This window comes from Xenopus laevis, chromosome 7L, assembly GCF_017654675.1.
Source record: "Xenopus laevis strain J_2021 chromosome 7L, Xenopus_laevis_v10.1, whole genome shotgun sequence".
Classification (NCBI taxonomy): domain Eukaryota; kingdom Metazoa; phylum Chordata; class Amphibia; order Anura; family Pipidae; genus Xenopus; species Xenopus laevis.
The window spans coordinates 124,543,270-124,568,641 of NC_054383.1; the positions used below are offsets into that span (position 1 = coordinate 124,543,270).

A 25,372-nucleotide genomic window follows, 5' to 3' on the forward strand; every position below is an offset into this window, starting at 1 on the left:
CAATTGGTTTCATGGAGGGGCTATTTCAGGCAAAAAATGACTTCAGTGCAATAAGGGGTTTATCCAAATAACTGTAGGGCTCTTCCAGCTACAATTTTTGGGAATATACAATGTATAAAAAATGCCATGCCCTTCATCAGAATATAAAAATTTATTTCCCTGTTCTTTATGTCTCAACTATGAGCCAAAAACAGATTTCGAAATCAGGAGGAGGAGGAGGTTAATCTTTTACTGAATAAAGAACTTCCTCCTAAATACAGACATTTCCCTGCGGTGAATTAGACTGAAGAAACAGGGAACACTCAAAGACTGAACGTCTGCCTGTCATTTTTGGAAGGTACAATTGTAATTGTATTTGTCTCAGTTGGGAGGTCCCCCACCAGATTATTAGGGAAGATGGAAACTAAAAGTTAAATATATCATTAGTTACAAGGGGAAGGAAGCAGGGAGCACCCAATCCGTTTTGACGAATACAACACAAGTGCAGTCAGTGCTGCGGTCATTATTAAAACTATAGACAAATACAAGAGTCCTCTGCACTCAGCCCATTTTTATATATTTAAGACATTGAGACATTTTGTGCATTTAGCTATTAAAAAATGTCTTACCCTTTAAACAAAACAGGGATTGTTTGTCCATATATTGCAATATATTTAAGCTGGCCAACTACGTCAAAGTCATCCCATATCTGGCCAGTCCTACGCTCAATTTTCATCTGATTCATTAAGAATTCTATTGTTTCATTATACATTTTATACAGGGACTAAGTTTTACCTGCAACTTACTTGCTGCTTTCAAGGTTAAAACTCCCAAACATGGTTTTAACCTTGATCGCAGCAAGTAAGTTGCAGGTAAAACTTAGTCCCTGTGTAAAATGTGTATTGAAGCAATAGAATTCTTAATTAGTAATGGGCAAATTAGTCCCATTTCACTTTGCCGCGAAATTTGCGATTTTGACACCTAGCGAAAATTCGCTGCCAGCATCGAAATCGTCGCCGGCGTCAAAATGTTTTCGACAAATTTATTTATGGAAAAAGTCAGATTCAGAAAATCCAGCATCTCAGACCTGTCAAGGTTGTATATAATATATAATATTATAATAACTTACCTATACAGTGGGCACATGTGTAGGGCAAAATAAAATTTTTATTTGATGTTTTGAAGGTTTTCTAGCCATTTGTAGTGCTGATACGTATTCCTCCATTGAAATTTGAATTTGGCGCCGTATGCAAATTAACCTTCGCTAACGTAACTTCGCTTCACTTAGCGAATCAACGCTAGCGCAACTTCGCAACCTTACGCTACCCCTGTGCGCAACTTCGGATTTTAGTGAATTTGCGGAGCGCTGGCGAAACTACAACGCCTGGCGAAGTGCGGGCGAAGTTGCGCCTGGCGCAACTACGAACCTTAGTGAATTTGCCCCAGTGTCGGACTGGGACACCAGGGGCCCACCCAAAAACCTTAAACCAGGGGCCTCACTCAACCTCCATTCTCCTAGTCTTTTTTCTTTACATACTATAATCTATTATTCTGCCTATTTAGCCTCTTTGCTCTCCTAGAAATAGGGAATAGCCATGAAATAGGCCAAATGTTTAGTAGCTTGAGGGACCACTGAGACCTGGGCCCTCCGGGAGTTTTCCTGGTATCCCTGTGGGCCAGTGCGACACGGAGTAGGCCACGTTTAGGGATCCTGAACGTTGTGGTTTGGGATGGGGATGGCAGTTATTACTTAGAGTTTCATTCTGCTTTCAAATTTTATACTGGTCTAAACAATTGAAATTTCTCTCTCGTTGGATGTGCTAAATTGTTTTTTTTTTTTTCGTTCTCTTTTCTTTCTTTACCCCACTCAACTTTCCCAGCAAAAAATGTAGAAGAATTTTTTGTTAGCTCCATTCAATAAGCAGAAGTATTTAAAACTGTAAAAATCTATCAATGTCCCATGTGCAGCAACAGAAGTTCATAGAGGGTATTATATTCATATTCATATTATTGTGATGTTTTATTCTTTTATGTGCAGGTTAATTGGCCTCTGCTGTGCGATTTAGTGATACAATTCTGTTTAATAAAATGTTAATTATGACTGATAATAATAATATCTTAACTGCATGTCAATAATGGCTGCAAAGTACTTGGCGTTTAAAGAAATATTAATTATGGCACCAAACAGTGGCAAACTGGATCCTGCTGTAATCTCTTCCGGGGGAACTAACACTAGAAAATGGGAAAGTCCAAAATACAATTGCAAGTAAACCGCACATTCACAAGTATTGACATTTTGAACATATGTTTTCTATTACCTTCTGACCCAAGTCATCAGTGTGTGTTTTAATGCTCATCCATTTAAATGCAGGATGGCAACATTCCCAATGGAAGAACCCATGTGCCTGATAGAAAACCAGGAAAGTAAAGGACTAACAGTTAACCAGGAGGCCTTACAGATCTTATTGGGAATCACTCAGCCTGTGGTGGTTGTGGCGATTGTTGGGAAATATCGAACTGGGAAATCCTATCTTATGAACAAACTGGCAGGAGGCAAGAATGGTGAGTGGACACTCGGGCAATGAATGTTGTGGAGTCCCAGAGCTCAGATAATAAGCACCCAGGCAGGTAACAGTACAACAGGATTACAAAATACACAACAGCATAGACAGGCGCTAAACTTAAGTGGTAATTTGTGGCCTAGTCACTTAGCGCCTTGCCTCAGGTATCAGTCTCGCATTAGAATGACAGTCACTATGTGAATCAAACCCACTTCCCCTGACCACTCTTAGAAAACTTCTCCTGGGACCTTGTACCATTCCGGCCCCGCTGGGATGGTATTTTCTTTCCTTAAAGGGGAACAAACTTAAGCTTTTTGAAAAGAAAACATAAATTCAAGAAATTTTGCAATATACATCATTTAAAAAATATGCAGACTTTTCATGATTTCTAATGATTTCTGACAGTTTCCTAAGCCTAGCCCCCTGCTCTCCTGCTGATCTGTCTGACTACTTTGCTGAGCTGGCTGACTACTGTTACTTTGTATCAACAGCCATCTGTCCTCAGCCTGCATCCTCCAAACCCCACCATTCCCTGCACATGTGATTTCAATGAGGAATGGAACATCACAGTGCAATGCATTGTGGGTTATGTAGTTCCTGCATGCTGTCTGTAAGCTGTGGAGAAGTTGTTACAATTTGTAACATCAGTGTTTAGTCCCTCCTTCCCTGCCAGGATTTCAAATGATGCAGAAAGAGAAGAACTGTTACACAGCTGGATTTCAGCATAGAAAATGGAATTTATTCATACTTTTTGAAGAAAAAGGTAACTGTAGTGGATATATTAGGTGTTTCTGTGCTATGTGGGCCTCTTTATCAAATTTTGGTTTGGAAGCCTAAGTTCCCCTTTAACCAGTAGGTCAGGAGCCAACACTGGCTTGCAGTGCTGCTGTGGGTGGTCTGGCTGTTTACATATATAAATGTTGATGCTTCTGAAATAATTATTTTAGATTTTCTTACTGCTTCAGGCTTTGAACTCGGATCGACTATCCAGTCAAAGACTAAAGGGATTTGGATGTGGTGTGTTCCTCACCCTACCAAACAAGGACATGCCCTAGTTTTATTGGACACAGAGGGGTTGGGGGATGTGGAGAAGGTGAGTGAACATATGTTTCAAGCTGTGTTCCCAACTGCACCATAGTATTTACTTTAGCAAAGAGATGTTGCCAATGCCACCGCATAATTTAATGAGGCATGCACGTTATAAAATATTTATGTACCTGTTATCCAGAATGCTCGGGACCTGGGGTTTTCCGGATAAATGATCTTTCCATAATTTAGATCTTTATACCTTAAAGGGGATGTAAAGGCAAAAAAATAAAATCCCATTTTTACTTTCTTTAATGAAAAAGAAATCACCAATATACTTTAATTAAAAAATGTGTACCGGCCTGATCGTATTAAGTGAAATTATCCCTTCATTTACTTGCTGTGACTGCTGCAGATAGGAAACTACAGACGTCCCTAACTGCTCTGCAGGGAAAGGATCATACCTTGAAATGGCAGGGGGGACTTCCCACAACTCAAGCAGCTTTGTTTGTTTCCCTGTAGAACGACCAGTGACCATGTAGAGATTTATATCTGCAGCAGTCAGGGCAAGTAAATGAAGGGCGAATTTCACTGCATACAGTCGGGTTTCTTATAAAAAATTTACATATTTTTTAATTGAAGTATATTGGAGATAGATTTATTTTTCAGTTACTGAAAAAAAAATGGGATTTTATTTTTGCCTTTACATCCCAGCTGCAAGGACAAAAATCATGGAGCCAGATTTAAACAGATAAACTGGGATTCTATTTGGAGGATTTTTTGCTGCAGCCACTGGTTCTGCAGAGTTGCAGAAAGTTTGTATTAAACAATACAAAAACTAAAAGATGGTGATCCCCTGTGGCCAACTTTGAAAGCATAAATTGTTTGTTTAATTAGGCTTCTGGTGCAGTAAGTTCGTGTTTCTGTTTAATATACAAAATACAGCATATCTAGCATGATTCTATTTTAGTTCCCCTTTAAGTCTACTAGAAATTCATGTAAACATGAAATAACACCAATAGGCTGGTTTTGCTTCCAAAAGGGAAATTATTTTAAAAAATGTGGATTATTTGGATAAAATGGAGTCTATGGGAGATATGTAAAGAAAGAACAGGCTGGCACATGAATTTAATTGAATTGAATGAAATTAAACTGGGGTCCTACCCCTGGTGTGTTTATTGCGTCACACAACATTTCGGAGGGCGTTCCCCCTTCGTCAGGTGACGAAGGGGGAACGAAGGGGGAACGCCCTCCGAAACGTTGTGTGACGCAATAAACACACCAGGGGTAGGACCCCAGTTTAAAGGAAAACTATACCCCCCAAACAATGTAGGTCTCTATTAAAAGATACTGAGTAAAACAGCTCATGTGTAAAACCCTGCTTCATGTAAATGAACCATTATCATAATAATATACTTTTCTAGTAGTAGGTGCCATTGGGTAATCATAAATAGAAAATTGCCATTTTAAAAAATAAGGGCCGCCCCCTGAGATCGTAAGATTCACTGTGCACACATACAAACCACATGTAAGGTCACATGAGCCAATTAACAGACAGAGTTCTGCCTTTTGCTTCCTCACTTCTTCCTGTTACAGTTAGTGTTGTAGTATTTCTGGTCAGGTGATCTCTGAGGCAGCACAGATAGAGTCACAAAATGGTGGTTCAAGGCAAGAGATATAAAAGGGCAATATTTATGTAAATATATATTCCAGTTTGGTAAGATTCTTTAATATGTCATTCAATTTGATATAAACTGTTGCTTAAGTATTCATTTTCCTTTAATTTGCTTCATGTGCCAGCTTGTTCTTTCTTTACATTGGGCTGTTGGGAGTGCCCTCTCCTTTAGGCCTTGTGCACCAGCGGTAATCAATAGAAGGACCTGAGTGTGCACGTGATCTCGCTACACTGTCTATGGGATTATAGATTGTGTTTTTGAAGTCCTTCCACTGGATTGGAAGGAAGGTTTCATTTCAGTTATCTTCAATTCCTGGTTTGCTAGGAGGTCACAAAACAATGGAAAAGTTAGTTATCAGAGGTATAGGGTTCACATGGTATGTTTATTTCAGGGTGACCTGTCTGGGCCCAAGGCTGAAACATTTAGATTAGAAGATGCAAGGACACGCCAAAGATCTTGAATGTAGCATAATGACAAGTCTCATTAGCTCTTATCAAATAATAAAATAAATGCTGTAAAAAGTACAAAATAGTTCCATCTTGGAATTGGTTGAGGGCACTTTGGATTCTTGATACTCTTTGGAGTCAACCTGTTTTACTACATAATAGACCATCACATTGTGAGATATTATTGCATGAGTTACAAAAGTATAACTATTGTTGATAATACTGCATGCAAGCTACAGCCTAGTTCTAAAATACACATTTAGTTATTTTGCAAGAGTTTGGACCCTTTGCTGTAAAGTCATAGTCTTGACCAATGTAAATGGCCATAAACTCAACCTCAGATTTATCCATCTGGTTGACCTGAAGACTGTCTAGATAGCCAATTGTGTTATTTGGACATCTATGGGTATGTACAAATAACACTGTACAGTTTATGTAGACCACAATTCCAAACAAGTAGTTATGACTATTACTGCAGCACCTTTCACTTCCTGCCTTCATTGTATCATGACCATTTAATGAGAAGGAGCTTAGGCAGTTAATATCTTAATTTTGGCCAGATTGGCTATGATCTGACAGTATTGCAAGATCCCTGAGAGGCCTTACTGACCAAGACATTCTGGAACTGAGGTCAAAATTGGACATGTCATATCAATGTTTCAGATCTATAGACATGTTGATTTCATTCTTTCAGGGAGTTCTTTAGGGCCCGTCTCACCCTAACCAGGTTGGGTTTTCTATTCTTTCAGGGAGACAGCAAGAATGATGCATGGATCTTCTCCCTGGCCATCTTACTCAGCAGCTCTCTGGTGTACAACAGCTTGGGGACAATTGATCAACAAGCCATGGATAATCTACAGTATCCTTTCCATGAATTATTGAAGTGATATTGTGCATTTTTCTTTATAATGGAAAATATAGGCCTTCTTCAGTTTTCCAGAACATTCACTGCCATATAGTGGGCATGAGCTAAATACCCAAATAGAAACACCAAAACTGACACAATGAATATATGCTATAATTCTTGTTTTATGGCTATTGCGCCTTATCCCCTCATAATGAGCACTTCATTGTCTCTTCAGCATTCAAAGATAAAGAATTACTGAGCAAATTATCAACTTCCCTACATGGAGAAGGCGTTTCTCTGGCAAGTCACTCTGGTTTAATAGAGAAACTTTAAAGGGATACTGTCATGGGAAAAAACATTTTTTCAAAATGAATCAGTTAATAGTGCTGCTCCAGCAGAATTTTGCGCTGAAATCCATTGCTCAAAAGAGTAAAAAGATTTTTTTATATTCAATTTTGAAATCTGACATGGGGCTAGACATATTGTCAATTTCCCAGCTGCCCCAAGTCATGTGCTCTGATAAATGCCAATCACTCTTTACTGCGGTACTGCAAGTTGGAGTGATATCACCCCCTCCTTTCCCCCCAGCAGGCTAACAAAAGAACAATGGGAAGGTAATCAGATAACAGCTCCCTAACACAAGATAACAGCTGCCTGGTAGATCTAAGAACAACACTCAATAGTAAAAACCCATGTCCCACTGAGACACATTCAGTTACATTGAGAAGGAAAAACAGCAGCCTGCCAGAAAGCATTTCTCTCCTAAAGTGCAGGCACAAGTCACATGACCAGGGGCAGCTGGGAAATTGACAAAATGTCTAGCCCCATGTCAGATTTCAAAATTGAATATAAAAAATCTGTTTGCTCTTTTGAGAAATGGATTTCAGTACAGAATTCTACTGGAGTAGCACTATTAACCGATTCATTTTGAAAAAAACATGTTTTCCCATGACAGGATCCCTTTAAATGGAGCCAAGCAAATATTGATTGGAATCACAAGATGAAACATGAATTCTGGGCTCATTCAGAGCACTTGCAAATGTCAGAGATTAGTTTAATAAATCATCTGATACAAACCACCCTTTTTTTTCCTCTGAAAAGTAAATTCAGAACACTGAGTTCATGCACTGGATCTTCAGTCAGGATTTTTTTATGCATTTTAATTTTAAACAAATATTTCTCTTGCTCCAGTTGAAAACATGTGCTTTGATGTGTCTGTGATATTTATGTTCCATCCCATAACATTACGCAGTTACGTGACAGAACTAACCGAGCGCATAAAAGTGAAATCACCTGAAGGACAAGCAACGGAAGAGGATGAATCTGGAGAATTTAAAAGGTTCTTCCCATCATTCATTTGGTGCGTGAGGGACTTTACGCTAAAGTTAGAGAAGAAAGATGTGCCAATCACCGAGGATCAATATTTACTAGATGCACTGGAATTAAAGAATGGCAAGTCAATTAATGTGTAGCTTCTTGCAAGAGGCGTATAAAGCTCCATCCAACCCCTGTCTATCAGTATTAAAGACACAAAGTTAGAGAGTATCAGGGTATGTGGTATCCAACCCCCTTTTCTTAATGTGTTAGTAGCCTCCAGGGCTGAAACATATTAGAGGATTTTATTCCAGATGGGGTTTGCATTCAGTTTGGTATTCAACCAAATCGTTTGTAGATGATTCAAATCCAAAAATAATGGATTCAGTGCATCTTTAGCAATAACACGAAATTTGTCAGTATGAAGAGGAAAATCTAGCCAGCCAGCACCAAAATATCTGCTGTTCAGCCTTAACCTGCCAAAACAGTGAGAATTTAAAACGGACCTGTCACTCAGATATATAAAGCTGTATAATAAAAGTCCTTTTCAAATTAAATGTGAAATCCAAATTCTTTTTTTTTATTAAAGCATTCACAGTTGTTGCAAACTCATTTAAAAATCACAGCTGTCAATCAAATATTGCCTGCCCCTCCTCTATGCCTTGGGCATAGAGGCGGGGCAGGCAATTACTTTCACTTTCCATTCAGCACTTCCTAGATGTCACTGCACTTCCCACATTCCCCCTCTCTCTTTACCATTTTATTGTGTAACCAGGGCATGGGGATGGACATCAGATCCCCTATTCTGGTGCAAAAACAAGATTTTGAGATGATACTAACTAATAACAGTTTTCACAAAATGGCTCCTGCCTGCTTGCTATAATTATGAATTCCCAGACCAAGGGAAACAAGATTCAAATAATTTAAATAGTGTAATTAAAGTTTATTTTGCTTGACAAATGTGATAAAATAGGATTTGTAATGATTTGTTTAGGTGACGGGTCCCCTTTAAATTTACTTATTTTTATTGCTAGATTATGAGCTCATACTGCTCAAAAAAATGCATGATGCTCCATTTCTGAGGTGCCTTGTTGGACAGGATCCAACACTTATTGAACTCTGAATGAAGTTTGACTTCTAGCAGTCATTTGTTCCCCATATCATGGAGAGGGTATAGGAGAGCCCTAAGAGAGATTGCAAATTGGGTGATTTTGTTTTCACGCTCTGTGAGATGGGGCTAAACACAAATGTTAAAAGGAGAAATTAAAATGAAAGGAAGGGTTTAAAAAAGAATGGGAGAACATAGAGAAAGAATTGAGAGGACATAGGAAGACAAAGGGGAATTAAATAGTTAAGGGTGTATGGATGAGAATGGCACCACAGACACACAATACTGAAATAAAATAGGAGTGGATAGAGTAGGAAGAAGATGAACCTATAAAAGAGAAGATCAGAAGAGATGAGGAGCAAAAACAAAATATATGCAGTCTCTGTGGTTCTTTCATTCATAGAATTAGATCATCCAAATGTTAAGTGAATACATCTCCAAAATGTTGTTTTTTTTAGGTGTTAGCAAAAGGGTGCAAGACTACAACCTCCCGCGACGGTGCATCCAACATTACTTTCATTCCCACAAATGTTTTGTGTTTGACCGGCCAGCTTCAACATCGGATTCTCTCCAAAGACTGGAAGAACTCCAGGAATCAGAATTAGAGCCTGAATTTGTAAAGAAAACCACAACGTTTTGTTCTTACATTTATGAGAAATGTAATGCTAAGGTTCTTGTGGGCGGATACACAGTGACAGGGAGATGTGAGTTTAACTTTAAAAAAATGTCTCCATCTGTGGTCACCAACTGTGATCAAGTAACCGAACATTATTCTCCTTTTTGTTTTTTCTATACCAGTGCTGGGCAATCTGGCCGTGTCATATACAGAGGCAATACGGAGTGGTTCTATCCCCTGTATGGAGAACGCAGTAATTGCCCTGGCACAGATTGAGAATTCTAGAGCCGTGCAGAAAGCTCTGGCCAAGTATGAGGAAGAGATGAGCAAGAACATTGGCAAATTCCCTACAGAGACACAGGAAGAGTTTCTCAATAGTCACCAGGAATGTGAAAAAGAAGCAACAAAGGTCTTTATGGGCCTTTCCTTCAAGGATGAGAACCTGGAATATCAGAAACAGCTCATTGTGAGTTTCTCCAATCTATTAACCCACATATGCAGGTAGTAAAGGTGTGCAAAGGAGCACTCAATATTGTCTCCTATAATAAACAGCACATTGGGAGCCTTTGAGAGCCGTCTTTGCAACATTACAATATTATATAGTTATATTTGCTCCTGTATCCATCACCAAATAGCAAATCAAATGCAAGAATACAGGAGGAAAATACAAAATGAAAAATATTTAGCTGTTTTAATGTTTTGCCAAAGACCAAAGGCTTGTTTTTATATATTACAGCATGAACTGGCAGAGAAAAAGTCCAAATATTCTCTATACAACGAAGAGGAATCTGCCAAAAAGTGCAAAGCCATTCTACAGAAACTGAGTGAGAGTCTGGAGAGAGATATATCAGAGGGGAAATTCTCCAAACCTGGTGGATATAAACAGTTCCTTGCAGAGAAGAACTCGCTGGTTGAGGAATACAATAAAACCAATGACAAGGGGCTTAAAGTAGAGTATTCTATTATATGTACACCCTAAGCTCCACTGACTTCATGTTCATGGTTTCCTTATGTACTTGAAATATTATGAAATATCCACGAATGAGAGGCCAAAAGGTCAGCCAAGTAGACAAGGGATCATGTTATGACATTAATTAGGTGCCAGCCAAACCTTAATTGGACTCTGAACATATGTCAGCAAAATAGGACCATCCATGGAAACTTCCTAGGCTTACTTATATCTTGTACAGACAGATACCAAAAAAAGATATTCCCCTGTACTTAAACACATCTATGAGAACAATCCAAAGCTGCTGTGGCATTATTGTTGAAAGTGTCACACTATATATAACAGGTCCTCTGCACTCAACCCATTATCAATATATTTAAGACAGAGAATATATTTAAGCTGGCCAACTACGTCACAGCCATCCCATATCTGGCCAGTCCTATGCTCAATTTTCATCTGATTCATTAAGAATTCTATTGCTTCATTATACATTTTACAAAGGGACCAAGTTTTACCTGCAACTTACTTGCTGCTTTCAAAGTAAAACTCCCAAACTTGGTTGCCCTTTTATTAGACACCAGTGGGATCACCTGACTATAGCTGGGAAGGGTGGGAGCTACAACATGGAGCTGGTCACTGCTCCTGTATAACTATAACAAACAAGGGAAAGTTGTGCTCACCACTAGCACAACTTTCCCTTGTTTGTTACACTATATATAACACAATAGCGTGACTGTTTCGCTTAAAGAGAAAACACAATGCACTGAGCACTTATGCTGACCTGCATCTGGGATCTGATATTAAGCCCTGCAGCTGCATTTCATTCATTCAGTGTAGAAGCAACACTTCCGCAGTATTATCAGTGTGAATATTTGTGGGTCTTTGGAACCATGTCCGTAGGAAGAAGTACTCCACAAGGGTATGACCCCAACAAAATGATTAATGGAAACAAATGAGACTGAATTCAACATCAGATTTCTTTTGCTTTCTATGTAATCGCATAATCCTTATTCTCCTCTTTTTACTTTATTATATAACACAGGCTCTAGAAATACTACAGGAATTTCTCACTGAAAAGGAAAATGTAGAAGCGGCGATTTTACAGGCAGACCAGTCCCTTACAGATAAGGAAAAGGAAATAGAAGGTGAGCTGAAGGGGTTTTGATCTTAAAAAAGATTTTTTAGGCATTGTATAAAGGTGACCATAGACGTAGAGATCCGATCTCTCCCCGATATGTCCACATTGAGGTGGGCGATATCTGGCTGATCCGATCGTGGGCCCTAGGGCCCAATGGTCGGATCATAATGGATCCGATATGTGCGGTCGGATCGCAGGACCGCATACACGCACACACGCACAGATGCGGCCGTGAACAGGATTTTTTAACCTGCCCAATCGAGATCTGGCCGACTTTTGGCCAGATATCGATCAGGGAGACCCATCGGATGGCCCCACACACGAGCCAATAAGCTGCAGACTTGGTCTGTTGGCAGCTTTTATCAGCCCGTGTATGGGGGCCTTTAGCCTGCCACTCGGAAGCTCCATAAAATTTCATTTTTAGAAGCATATATATATGCAGAGCAGCTATCTGTTCATCATATGAGGAAAGAATAACAATTTTACATGTGATTCACAATTTTAGTTTTTTAAGATCCATATGTTGCGGTTAGGGCTATTCTTTGTCAAAGCTTATGAAAGGGAGAGACTGGTAAATTCATCTACTTCATGACCCAGTCTATTGACTTCTTCTTATTTAAGTCAAATATACTCAATGCCTGCCTAGACTGACATTCTAGAGCTAACATCTTCCATACTTTGCTAAAACTGGTCAATGCAATTATCTTACATTCAGAACAGAGAGCCCAGACAGAAGCAGCTGAGAGGGAAAAACAAATAGTGGAGGAAAAGAACAGACGTTTAGAGGAAGAAATGGAGAATCAGAAGAAATGCCTGGAAGATCATCAGAAAATGCTAGAGGAGAAGATGGAAGAGGAGAAGAAAAAGATCATAGAGCAAAACGAATGGATGATAAAGGAGAAGCTAAAGGTACATGAGCCAAGCAGCAGATTTAGTTTCACCAAAAGTGTCTATTTTCCATTTTATGACTAATGATGGGCGAATAAATTCGTCTGCGTGAATAAATTTGCGAAACTCGCGAAAAAAATTTTGGACACACGTCTGAAAAGTCGATCGCGTCAAAATCGCCACGCGTCAACACTATTTGGACACCCATTGATTTTAACGCCAGCATCAAAATTGACACGAGTGACTTTTCAGACGAGCGTCCAAAATTGATGCGGGCGTCAATTTCCGAGTTTCACAAATATGTCATGAACTTTCCACCGTTTTGCAAATTTTCCGGCTAAGCGAAACGGGAGAAATTTGTCCATCACTATTTATGACCACTGTTTTTCAAGGATGTACATCATTTTGGCAAGTATACTGGTGGGGCAATTTACTAAAATTTGGATATCCTTTTTTATTATGAACCTTATTTTTTTTCTAAAAAGTTTGTGTTTTTCAACTTCTCTGAAACTCTAAACGTTTGAGATTTATTAAGTGTAAAAACCACAAAAAGATCTAATACGAAACTTCTCCAAGTAAAAGCAGTCAAGGTCCCATATAAGTCAATGGGAGCTGCGCTGATCCTATCGGACATTTTTTTAGCCAGACTTTTAGGAGGTTTTTGGATTTTTTTCCAAACTTGTCACAGGGGGTAACCATTTTGGAAAGTGTCTGTGACACTCATTGTCCGAAAAACTCAGATTTTTAAAAGGTTTTAGAGTCATTCGTATTTCAGATTGTTCAGCATTTTCTTTTCCATTGGCACTTTTTATATTTGGATATTTTAAAAACTTTCATGGCATTTGTGGTTTTTAGAGAAATAGAACTCAATCATGGTTTCCAAAAAACTAAATTAAAATTCGGCCTTCAATAAATGGGCCTCCACGTGTCTCTCCCATAAAATTGAAACCTGCACCACAGTATCACTTTGAAAGAGCCAATAAGAACAACTAATCTTTAACAACATCTAGTTCAATAATAATTGTGTGGAATGCTGGGAAAGGTATAGGACCTGTTATCCAGAATATAAACATTAAATAAATCCAATAAGGATTAATTATATTGTAGTTTGGATCAAGTACAAGCTACTGTTTTATTATAACAGAGAAAAATTTGGATAAAATTAAGTGTATGTGAAATGGCCTTTCTGTAATTCTGAGCTTTCTGAATAATGGGTTTTTGGATAACGGATCCTATACCTGTATATGTAGTCTAACAGCTGGAGTTCCACAATTAGTTAGATGAAGGCTGTGAGGTGCAGTACAAGAAAAGCAAGGGTGGAGCAGACTGCACAATACTGATTAGTGATGGGCGAATTTGCGCGAATTTCGCGAAACGGCAAAAAATTCGTGAAACACCCGTTTTTGGCGCCGGCGTCCGTTTTTGGCGCCAGCGTCCGTTTTTTCGGAAAAAAAAATTTTGACGCCGGCGAATTTTTCGCGCCTGCCGAATAAATTCGCCCATCACTAATACTGATATTTTAAAAAAAATATGTGTTTAAGATCCTGCCCCGCCGATGATGTCACAAAAAGGGCGGGGTGAGAGGGTCCCGTATCGGGCCGGCCCACACATCATGGGAGCTGTAAAATCTTTCTTTACTTCGAGATTTTAGATGTAATCCAAAAAAATTCTTATGACAATGAAGATTTTGAGGTTATGGTGTCATATTTGTATTCGTTCTGTGTTTTCATACGTTCCTGCTTTTTATATTCTGATTTTTTAATAATTTAGGAAACATTGAAGCTTTTTAAAACTGTGTGTTTGAGGTTGAAAAAAACCTCTTAAATTACACAAATTCGAATTATTGATAAATAAGACCTTTAAATTTCCTCTTTTAAAGGGCAATTCAAGTTCTCCACATGTCTCAATTTAAGCATATTTTCACTATTAATTAAAATTTTACATGGTTTATTTAGAAGTGTAATTGTTACTAAAAGCAATGTTTTAAGGATTGGTTAGATTTTCTGTATTGCTGGCTTTGGCTGACCCTGAAAAGATATCAGTTTTGCAGCTAAATTATTTCTAAGGATGTTTCACTAAAAATTTTGTTTTTCACCTTTTCTTTCGTGAGCTTAGGAACAAGAAGACATGATGAGTAAAAGATTTCATGAAGAATCCGAAATGCTGAAAGAGCAAATCAAAGATCTGAAGAAACAAAATACTGCGGCTGGTGGTAGGTCTCTGGTTGGGGACATTCTTGCCGCTGTTCTACTGCCCATCGCATTGGCAGGTACGTTTTCCTTTGCATATCGCAATCATTTTCTAATAGACTGCTAATCAATCAAACTAGTTATATAGGAAGAATAGTGTTGACTAATGTGTATATTTGATATGTTTTAAAAAGTTAGATGATGATGGACAGATAGATTAGATGGATAGATGGATGGATGGATGGATGGATAGATGATAGATACAGTAGATGTAGATAGATAGATAGATAGATAGATAGATAGATAGATAGATAGATAGATAGATAGATAGATAGATAGATAGATAGATAGATAGATAGATAGATAGATAGATAGATAGATAGATAGATAGATAGATAGATAGATAATTAGATAGATAATTAGATAGATAATTAGATAGATAGATAGATAGATAGATAGATAGATAGATAGATAGATAGATAGATAGATAGATAGATAGATAGATAGATAGATAGATAGATATTAGATAATTAGGATAGATAGATAGATAGATGATAGATAGATAGATAGATAGATAGATAGATAGATAGATAGATAGATAGATAGATGATAGATGATATAGACTAGATAGATACAGTAAATAGACAGACAGAGGTAGATAGATAATAGATAGATAGAACTAGAGGTAGGTAGAAGAGGCACGTGCCCAGGGTGCAATATTGTGGGGTGCTGGGCACGTACCTCTTCTGCCTGTGATCCAATAGTTCAGGCCTTGCAGGATTGCAAATGGCAGTAGTTTTAAGGGCAGTTTGAGCTCTCTGAGTCTTCCACCTAATGCTCGTCGGCCAGTTGCCTGGGTGCGCTGAGTTAACTTGGCCCAGCACTGGATATATACATGATAGATAGATACACGATTGATTGATAGATTGATACATAATTGATGATAGATAGATTCATTAATATAAGATTAACTCCTTGCAGTCAGGCCTGGATTTACATAGGGAGCACCACTAGGCCCACGGTCCCCTCCATTTTATTTGTTCAAATTTTCATCATAGGGACCGGAGCAACGGGAAATTTAATACTAGTGTATCTCCTGTGCATCCCCAGTGTTTTTGAACCAATTTGGGTGTAGTTGGACAGCATGCCACCCCCTAAAATCCTGACACCCTAGCAGTGGCGTTACTAGACCCCTAAGGGCCCTGGTACAGAAATTTACAACTGGGCCCTCCCTAAAGGGATTGTTCACCTATGAGTTAGCTTTTAGTATGATCTAGAGCGGGATATTCTGAGACTATTTGCATTGGTTTTCATTTTATTTTATTTGTGGTTTTTGAGTTATTTAGCTTTTAATTTAGCAGCTTTCCAGTTTGCAATTTCAGCGATCTAATTGCTATGGTCCAAATTCCCCTAGCAACCATGCATTGATTTGAATAAGAGACTGGAATATGAATAGGAGAGGCCTGAATAGAAAGATGAGGAATAAAAAGTAGCAGAAACAATAAATGTGTAGCCTTTTGGCTATAAGAAAATTAAATCTCTTTTGACTGACACATGTATTCAACCCATTACATTATTTTTTGCATGCTGCCGTTTCAGAGCAAGAGAGATGGTGCCTATAGTAACAGTGGGATAATAGTCTCTGGGAAGGGAGTGTGACTGTGGGATAGCAGATATAGTAGGGAGAGATGGTGCCTATAGTAACAGTGGGATAATAGTCTCTGGGAAGGGAGTGTGACTGTGGGATAGTAGGGAGAGATGGTACCTATAGTAACAATGGATAATAGTCTCTGGGAAGGGAGTGTGACTGTGGAATAACAGGTATAGTAGGGAGAGATGGTGCCTATAGTAACAGTGGATAATAGTCTCTGGGAAGGGAGTGTGACTGTGGGATAGCAGGTATAGTAGGGAGAGATGGTACCTATAGTAACAATGGATAATAGTCTCTGGGAAGGGAGTGTGACTGGATAGCAGGTATAGTAGGGAGAGATGGTGCCTATAGTAACAGTGGATAATAGTCTCTGGGAAGGGAGTGTGACTGTGGGATAGCAGGTATAGTAGGGAGAGATGGTGCCTATAGTAACAGTGGATAATAGTCTCTGGGAAGGGAGTGTGACTGTGGGATAGCAGGTATAGTAGGGAGAGATGGTGCCTATAGTAACAGTGGGATAATAGTCTCTTGGGAGGGAGTGTGACTGTGGAATAACAGGTATAGTAGGGAGAGATGGTGCCTATAGTAACGGTGGATAATAGTCTCTGGGAAGGGAGTGTGACTGTGGGATAACAGGTATAGTAGGGAGAGATGGTGCCTATAGTAACGGTGGATAATAGTCTCTGGGAAGGGAGTGTGACTGTGGGATAGCAGGTATAGTAGGGAGAGATGGTGCCTATAGTAACAGTGGATAATAGTCTCTGGGAAGGGAGTGTGACTGTGGAATAACAGGTATAGAAGGGAGAGATGGTGCCTATAGTAACAGTGGATAATAGTCTCTGGGAAGGGAGTGTGACTGTGGGATAACAGGTATAGTAGGGAGAGATGGTGCCTATAGGTACCTGTTTCTTCTGGCTATTTTTATTTCTGGCCTGACTCATTGTACAGACTCCTTGTAAAAACACCAACATCTCATGGATTTAACTAATTTATGTTCATGATCCATATGATTTTTGCTCATCATGGACAATTAATTTCTTTTGGACTCAATCATCAAGTATGACAAGACTTAAGTTATTTATATATGATAGGGCTTAAAACATTAAAATTAGTACTACGCCATATTAGTACATATTGCCTATTTTTCGTATTTTTTACTCTAATCGTGTGTCTATTTTATGAAAGGACAAAGCACTAAAACATCAGAAACTGAGGAATTCTGCCCTTCAAACTGTTATGCAGGTGGGTCGTGGGTGCTATTATACAACTGTGAGTGATTATTTAGGTGCAAAAAAAAAAAAAAAAATAGTACATGGATGTACAGGGTTCCCTTACATTTTAACATGCTCTGTCCCTAATTACGAAGGATAATAGGTTTCCCTGGACACTCCACGTCATACTCACGGGTTTGTCTGAAAAAGCATCTGGCAGCAGTGGTTTATATGGCCCTACACCCCTTATGATGTTTGTGGATAGGAGAGGGAGGTGGCAGTTAGCTAGGTATCTGTTAATATCAGAGGTTTTTAGCTGACCCATCCCATTGGGGTAATGAGGACTCACTCCTATTGGAGTCCAGGATTATGTTTAGTAGTGGCCTGAGCCTTATGCAGGGGAACTAGGGGTAGGCAGAGTAGGCAGGTGCCTAGGGCGCAAAGCTGGAGGGGTGCCAGGCACGTACCTTCTCTGCACCTACCCCTGGTCTGGTCTCATCTCTGGTCTTCTCTCTGCGCATCGGTTTGCGCTTCCTATCCTATTGGCACATGCACTTCCTCTCCTATTCGCGCATGCGCACCAGCGTCCATGCGTGGCACTATGCATGTGCCTGTTAGCCGGCTTGGCCCTGCTCTGCCCTTATGGCTTCCTTCTCTCTTTTCCCCTATACTAAGGTATCAGTTTTTTCTTTAAAGGGAGGAATTTAGGTTTCAGGACCAGCTGCCTCCCTCCAGGGCTGGATTTGCCCTAAGGGGGCAGAAGATTGTGCGCATGCACATCGTGTCAAGCTTGAAGATAGCGCATGCGGCTCCTGTCACCTTGATTCTGGAGCACTAGACATTCGGCGCTAGTGCTCCGGCAAGGAAATCACTTGGACAGCATGCTGCCCCTTAATTGATGCCGCCCTAGGCCCGGGCCTATTCGGCCTCGCCGCATATCCGGGCCTGCCTCCCTCACAAGTCTTTCCCAAGAGGTAATTTACAATTTCAAAGAAACAAAACATGACTTTATGCTGCTAGTGGTTAGAAGTTATATTAAACGGTTAAGTACCAGCAGAATTTCCATTTCATGTGCCAGACATTTTTTTTTTAAAGTTTTGTGCTCTCTTCATTTTAGGGGAATTTCCTGGGGGTGGGGATTTTTAGTTTACCTAGGAAAATTGAAAAAATGTAATTTGCCATAGGGATTTTTGCCAGAAAAATATTTTCTTTTATGCACAATTTTCAGCTGATTTGGAAAACCTCTTAAATGTCTCTAACGTATACCAGATATGTATGGTTTTATAAAGATTTGACTTATACAGATGTAAATCTCCCAGCAGTAAATTACCAGATTTCAAACAGTACAGTAGAATATGACATACTTTAGATTCCAAAGCCAATAAATTCTGCAACAGTACACTTGGCAAGTTACATGTTATGCGCGTGTGCAAGTGTGTGGGACTGCTGTGAATGTGTGTGTCCCTGATCCCCAATAATGTATGTGTATGAATGTAAGCGTGTAATAAGTTTGTGTTTGTGTGTAACACTGACCTTGGGTAGAGAAAAATCCATCTGAAGGGGATCCCAAGAAGAGGTGGAAGCAGTCTGTGACCCAACAGAAGATGTAGATTCCACGTCCCTACTGCTGTCTTGGGGCCCCTGTGTGATCACAACCCAGGGGCCACTTATTCCTCCTTGTTGCTTAGGGGCGCAGGAACAAGTAGAGACTTCCCTAACCTGGAATTTCTGCAGATTTTAGACTATACGTTCTCTGGTACTTAGGTATTTTTATCCACAGAACGTAGAGTGCCAGCCTGACTTCTAGAGTTTCTTAACGTTAAGACTGGGTTATTCAGTTTGGCTATGTAGTGCAAATGCAATGCTTGTCTGTGTATTCTATGGCAGTTGGTGCAGAAAGCAGCTGTAGGAAATCAGGTAATGGAGCTCAGTGTTCAAGTGCAGGTAATGAGTAGATAGTTACCCTCCCACTCCCTCCCTTAGTAACTCACAGTGAAGCTCAGAAGCATCAGGTATGATTTTCTGTGTTCCTATTCTATCCTGTTAGTTACTGTACAGGTTTGTTAGTTTAAATATGACATCTACTTCTTTTAATCAGCTAGTTTACAAGCCAGGAAAAAGTAGTCTTAACAGGTGTCACTAAAACTGTTCAGCCAGTGTGTGTATTGGGATAGTGGTTAGTAGGGAGTTGCAGTTGGAGAGATGGTGTTCTGGACTCTTTAGCAGAGGGATCTCAGAGCAGAGGCTGGATTAATAGGTTTGCATAATATAACAACCAAACTGAATGTGTATGTTGCTTTCAGATAGTGCACCGGAAATAAAGACTTTTTCCAATTATTTTCTATGTATGACCGGTTTTCTAATTTGAAGTTTAATTTTTAACTTTTTGTAGGGCTCTTACACACAGACGCATGTATGCGCCGAATGCAGGTGAAATGCAACATGCTGCGTCCTACCTGCGTTTGGCGCTTAAATGCGTCTGTATGAGTACAGCTCCCTTCACAATAATTGAGTGTGTCTACTCCTGCGCTCCCCTGCGGCTGAACGGAAGTAAGCGCAACGCAGGGGAGCGCAGGAAAAACCGCCCGTGTGTAAGAGCCCTAAACCAGCTTTGGGAGGGGAGGGAAAACTGTTCTAAGTTGCTAATACTCCAGAGATGCTGCTGGGAAATGGATCAACTAAATGTAACAGTTCAGATTCTGCACTTGAATTACTGAGCTGTCAGATTCCCAACATCAGAGGCAGGAGGAACATTAAACGTTAAACTTAGTTTTAAAAAAAATAAAATAAAAAAACAGTAAAAAAAATAAAAATGGAAATTAACTGAAAAAAGTCTTTATTTCTGGGGAACATTCTAAAAACAATTGAACTGAAAAAAGTGTTTGGAAGGTGAACAACCCATTTAAAGCATTTCAGTGGTTCTGGGGCTGGCTAATGTAATTACCAAATATGAGTGTATAGGTCATATAGTTCTCTAGTCTTGGTGCTGGCAGCTCCGTGAGTTGGAGGCTTAAAGCAATAGCTGAACAGGGTTTATGGTTATTCTGGTCAGGTTATATTTGCTTATACAGCTTCCAAGTTGGATGTTAATCATGTGTAACAAATATCCCAGTGCTCTTGTGTCATGTTTGATGCTGTTGATGTTCTGCAACATTCAAATCAAATTAAAATCATGGATTACTTGTGAGAACATGCTGTTTGTGTAGCATACACCTGCTTAAAGTGATAATGACACTAAAAACTTTTTTTTTTAAATATGAATGTACATTAAAAGTTACCTATAGGTCATGATGCTGAGCGGTTGGTTTTTGTAAGGAATTGTTAGTTGAAGTTCCTAAACCTGACTGTCCCATCTCAGCTGTCAGTTAGAGTTTCTAATGCTAACAGACCTCTGCTGCACAAATATGGCAGCCCCCTCATACAGGAACATGGGACATCAGACAGGTAATGTAAAAGCATTGTGCAAATACTTTATGGCAAAGTTATAAGTAGCTTTCAAAGGCAATATTATGATAGATGTAAAAAAAAATGTTTAATTTCTTGTGTCAGTATCTCTTTAATACTGCAGCCTAGACTTGCTTAAAGGATAAGTATACCTTAAAAATAAGTGAATATAAAATTGAGAGTGCTAGTGTAAGAACTTTTGCAATGTACATTCATTAATTTTTTTATATTTTTATTCCAAGATATTAAGGGATACATGTACTGTCGACTTGAATGAATTTTGTTACAACAGTGCCACCTGCTGGTCAGTTTCTGACCACCAAGTAGTCAAGAAAGTTGTCAGGAGAAAGAAAGAGGCTGCTCTGATGTTCTTCTGCTTAGGAAAGATTTGAGAAAGGTTTTTATTTTTTTTACTCTGACATAGCGTAGTACATAGTGGTCTGTGAAGGAAGCACACACCATCATTGCTGCTGCAGTAACAGATCCATTTAGAGACTGACTATCCATGCAAAAAAAAAAAAAACAGGTTAATGATCAGTTTTCTCATTACAACAATAATGGGTTATGTCTGCGGTGGTAACCCTTATGGTTGTCAATGGTGTTAGTCAGGAGCATGCTGCAAGATTTTAGGGTCTACAGTATGTAATCTGGATGCGTTGGAGTTTCTTTCAGACTGTCATAGACCTGCCTTGCTAGCTGGTGTTTGGAAATGTATTGGTTACATTTAGCACAGTTGGGCTCATTTATCAACACTGGGCAAATTTGCCCATGGGCAGTTACCTATAGCAACCAATCAGTGATTAGCTTTTTAAAACCAACTATAAGAAGAACAATGAATGCAGCAATTTGATTGGTTGCCATGGGTTACTGCCCATAGGCAAATTTGCCCAGTTTTAATAAATGACCCTCAGTGTGCTTTACAGAAAATTGTCCTATGGAGAATATTCTTTTTGGACCAAGGTGTCAATATTGGCCTTTGGGTAGGGCCCTGGTCATGGCAGGACTGCTTATGGCAGAGGTGTCCAAACTTTTTGCAACGAGGGCCAGATTTGGTGAGGTGAAAATGTGTGGGGGCCGACCATTCAGCCTGACATTCTTTGAACCATTAGGTATGAAAATCCAATTTACAGAAAGATCCCTTATCTGGAAACCCCCTGTTACAGAGCATCCTTTATAGCAGGTCCCATACCTGTATTCTGAGTGCACTGTAGCACTTTTTTGTAAAAAAAAAAAAAAAAAGCACGTCGATTGCACATATAAGTTGTCAAATGAAGTGAACTTGCCACACTATAAATAATTTCCTTGTCCCTCCTCTTTTATTCCCATTTTTTTTTCTTTTTTCCCTTTTGTTTTTCCTCCTGTTTTTTTTTTTTATTCTATTTAATGGTTTAAAACATTTATTGTTTTCTCATTTAGGCTATATTTCCTTTTCTTATTCCTTTCATTTCTATATTCTATTTTTCTGACCTTAGAATGATACTCGGTGAGACCAGGTCTGACGGTCCATTCAGAAGGAAGCCCTCCAATTAATTTGATTATATTTTCTAATTGATATGTTGAAGCATATTCTATAAACATTTTACCTGGGGGGGATGAGTCGGTGACCATGCTGATGTGCATTCGCAAGAAAAATTAGACTGCACATGGGTGGAATTGCAGCCTCCGGCAAGAACTAGCGACTAATCCAGTGACGCCATGACATCATCCGCGCACACACTAACATACGATTACATCACTGCACACAGCCAGCGCTGCAAGAAGATAGACAGCACTGCTCATCACCCAAATCCTGACTCAGACTGGCCAGTTGCATGCCAATTTTTATCCGGGTCAGCCCTTGAATGGCCAAATCCTTGTTTAAGGCTGTGCGCCAGTCTAAAATTGAAAATGGGCCGCAATTTGCCCACGGGCCGGAGTTTGGACATGCCTGGCCTATAGGCTACAACATTATGGTATAGGTAGTAGGGGTGGTTCCCTTTCAGAACAGCAGGTGGATAACTTTTCCCCCATGCCTAGATTAATTCCTTTACTTGGATGCTTGTTAATGATTAGTCCCAGTGAATCTGTAAATGTTTTTGCCTGGAGCACTAGGATAATGAAATAGTTTTCCACTACTCTATAAGCAAATAAGAGTTTGTCTCTAGCATACTTACATGGATTAGACTTCTCAGTGTCCGTCTTTCCATTTCCTATTTGGTAAACTCATATTTTCTCATACTAATTAAATATTTGCTTTTAGGCCCAATCTACAGGGTAGGAAGACTTGTTTCAAGAGGATGGTATTTGGGCAAATGCTATGTATTTCTGTTAGGATGCCCATTCCAGATGGCATGCAAATACTTTAGTTCTATCCAAAGTAGATGTGGCTAGGATGATCATATAACTGTTCCAGCACTTATAGGAAATTTGGCCTAGGCTGCTAGAGACTCCTGGGTATCTCATGGGGCAGGTAATGTATGATCACAGTGGCAGTAGGCAGCCTTTGTGAGTCAATCTCTGCAAACCCTTTCATTGATTGGGTATGTTGTGCATCCAACTGCTTTCCCGGTAGGATTTGAGTGCAGGGTACCATTTCCAATTCAGTATAAGTCTGAGGAATCATTGGAGGTAAAGCCAGCTGGGATATTGTAGTTTCTTTGTCCAGTTTATCCAGTTTTATATACCATGTTATACCAGGCAGGCCCAGCCATTCTGATTCCAAAGTAGGTTATTCACTGTGCAACAGGGGTTTCTCCTTGTGTTTTCTCTAGTATTGCCATGTGATATTCTCGTCTAGACTAGCATCCTCTTTCTCAGCTAGTGGTTTACGCCACATGATTTATTGCATAGGGAGTGGGTTTGTGGACCAATAACAAGTACAGAATTCTTAAGTGCTACATTTCAGTCTATAAAGACCTTGATCTACACTAGGTGATGCATACTGTATGTTTCTACAGTATCTCATACAGATCTTATGCATTCAGAAAGTAAGTGATGGTATGTTTCTTCTACTAAGCCATCATTTGCAGGTGCCCTACTTCTCAAGCTAGTTCCAATAGTGCTCTTGTGGTGGGCAAACGGTTGAAGTGGAAGTTAGAAAGTGATACTCATTACTATCCTCATCTCTTTGGAGATAATGCTCTCACTCCAGGGGGAGTGTCTTCTGGTTTCACACTCAGTCTCATAACTTTCTTGTGGGCTTTGCCTTTGTGGGCTTTACTTTTCTCTTTTTTTTTTTTTTTAGTGCAGTCCATGTTTCCACTGCAATGGAGTTCACAGGTAGTGATGGGGTGAATTTATTCGGCAGGTGCGAATTCGCTGTGAATTTCCGTGTTTTGCCACTGATGAATTAATTTGCAAAACTGCTGCAAACAGTCACCCTTGAAAATTCTCAGCAGCAAAAAAAACGCTGACGCCTATTTTAAAGCCAGCGGCAATTTACATGCGCCCATTGACTTTAATGCAGTTGGACAAAATAGGCACGCGTCACCGGCATCAAAATTGTCGACTTTGCAAATTTTTCTCCGTTTTGCGAAAGGAGGCGTTCAGAACAGAAAAAGCCTGTAGTTAATGAGTAAAAATAATAGACAAGATAGTAATAAGGTTGAGGCTGACTACAGGCAGGAGAGCAAGAGAGTCAGGTGTAGGCACCAAGATGGTATAGTCCGAAATAGGCAAAATCCAAGTAAGATGTTAACATTCAGGAAACAACCTCAGCTCTCTGTGTAACTATTAAAGTAAAGAAATAGAGTTTGCTAATCAGAGGCAATACAATCAGATTTGATAAATGTCAATAATTAGTCATTGTGAATGTTTTAAATTGACCTGCCTTCCCTGTGTATTCTTAGGTAGAGGAAGAGGCTGCAATAAAAGATGCTGAACAATCAGATCAGACGAGATGAAATAGGAGATACAAGTTCCCCTATTTGAAGAGCTTCTGCTTCTGTATTTTTTGTTGTTGTTGAATTGTCACCGCTCAAGTGATGATTGTTTTGTGCGTAACAAAGATTATGAACCCTGTCCCTATAGCTGCTTCGCAAAACTTAGAGAAAGACCCCAGTGTGGGAAAAACCCCTCTGCTGGAAAGTATCACTTTGGAGCTCAGTGGTCTCTGTGTGCACCGGAAATGCAAGTGATGCAGGTGATTCAGAGCTTGGCGTACTCTTTAGACTATTTTAATCCTTTCTCTGCATGAATTACAAATGTAAATCTCCCACAAGTGTCTACCCCTCGGCTTTGTTATTAAATATCATACAGTACAAAGTAATTTGAACCCTATTCATTCATTTTGCACATCCAACCTTGCAACACAAACTGTCACCTGTCTTTGCCTGTCTTATGGGTTCCCCC

At 39.5% G+C, this 25,372-nt stretch overlaps 2 protein-coding genes across 2 annotated transcripts in view; both read left to right on the plus strand.

The window, feature by feature from the left end:
- LOC108695919 (guanylate-binding protein 1-like) overlaps positions 1-25,372 on the plus strand; it is a 114,416-nt gene that overhangs the window by 48,680 nt on the left and 40,364 nt on the right. The window lies entirely within an intron of this gene.
- Positions 256-25,289, plus strand: LOC108695921 (guanylate-binding protein 1-like). Its single transcript, XM_041569664.1, has 13 exons — positions 256-337; positions 2,351-2,541; positions 3,506-3,633; positions 6,438-6,547; positions 7,788-7,987; positions 9,416-9,661; positions 9,756-10,039; positions 10,310-10,522; positions 11,565-11,667; positions 12,376-12,569; positions 14,664-14,817; positions 17,574-17,630; positions 24,871-25,289. Exons 2-13 carry the CDS (start codon positions 2,352-2,354, stop codon positions 24,900-24,902), a joined length of 1,911 nt encoding a protein of 636 aa, XP_041425598.1. The 5' UTR covers positions 256-337; position 2,351; the 3' UTR covers positions 24,903-25,289.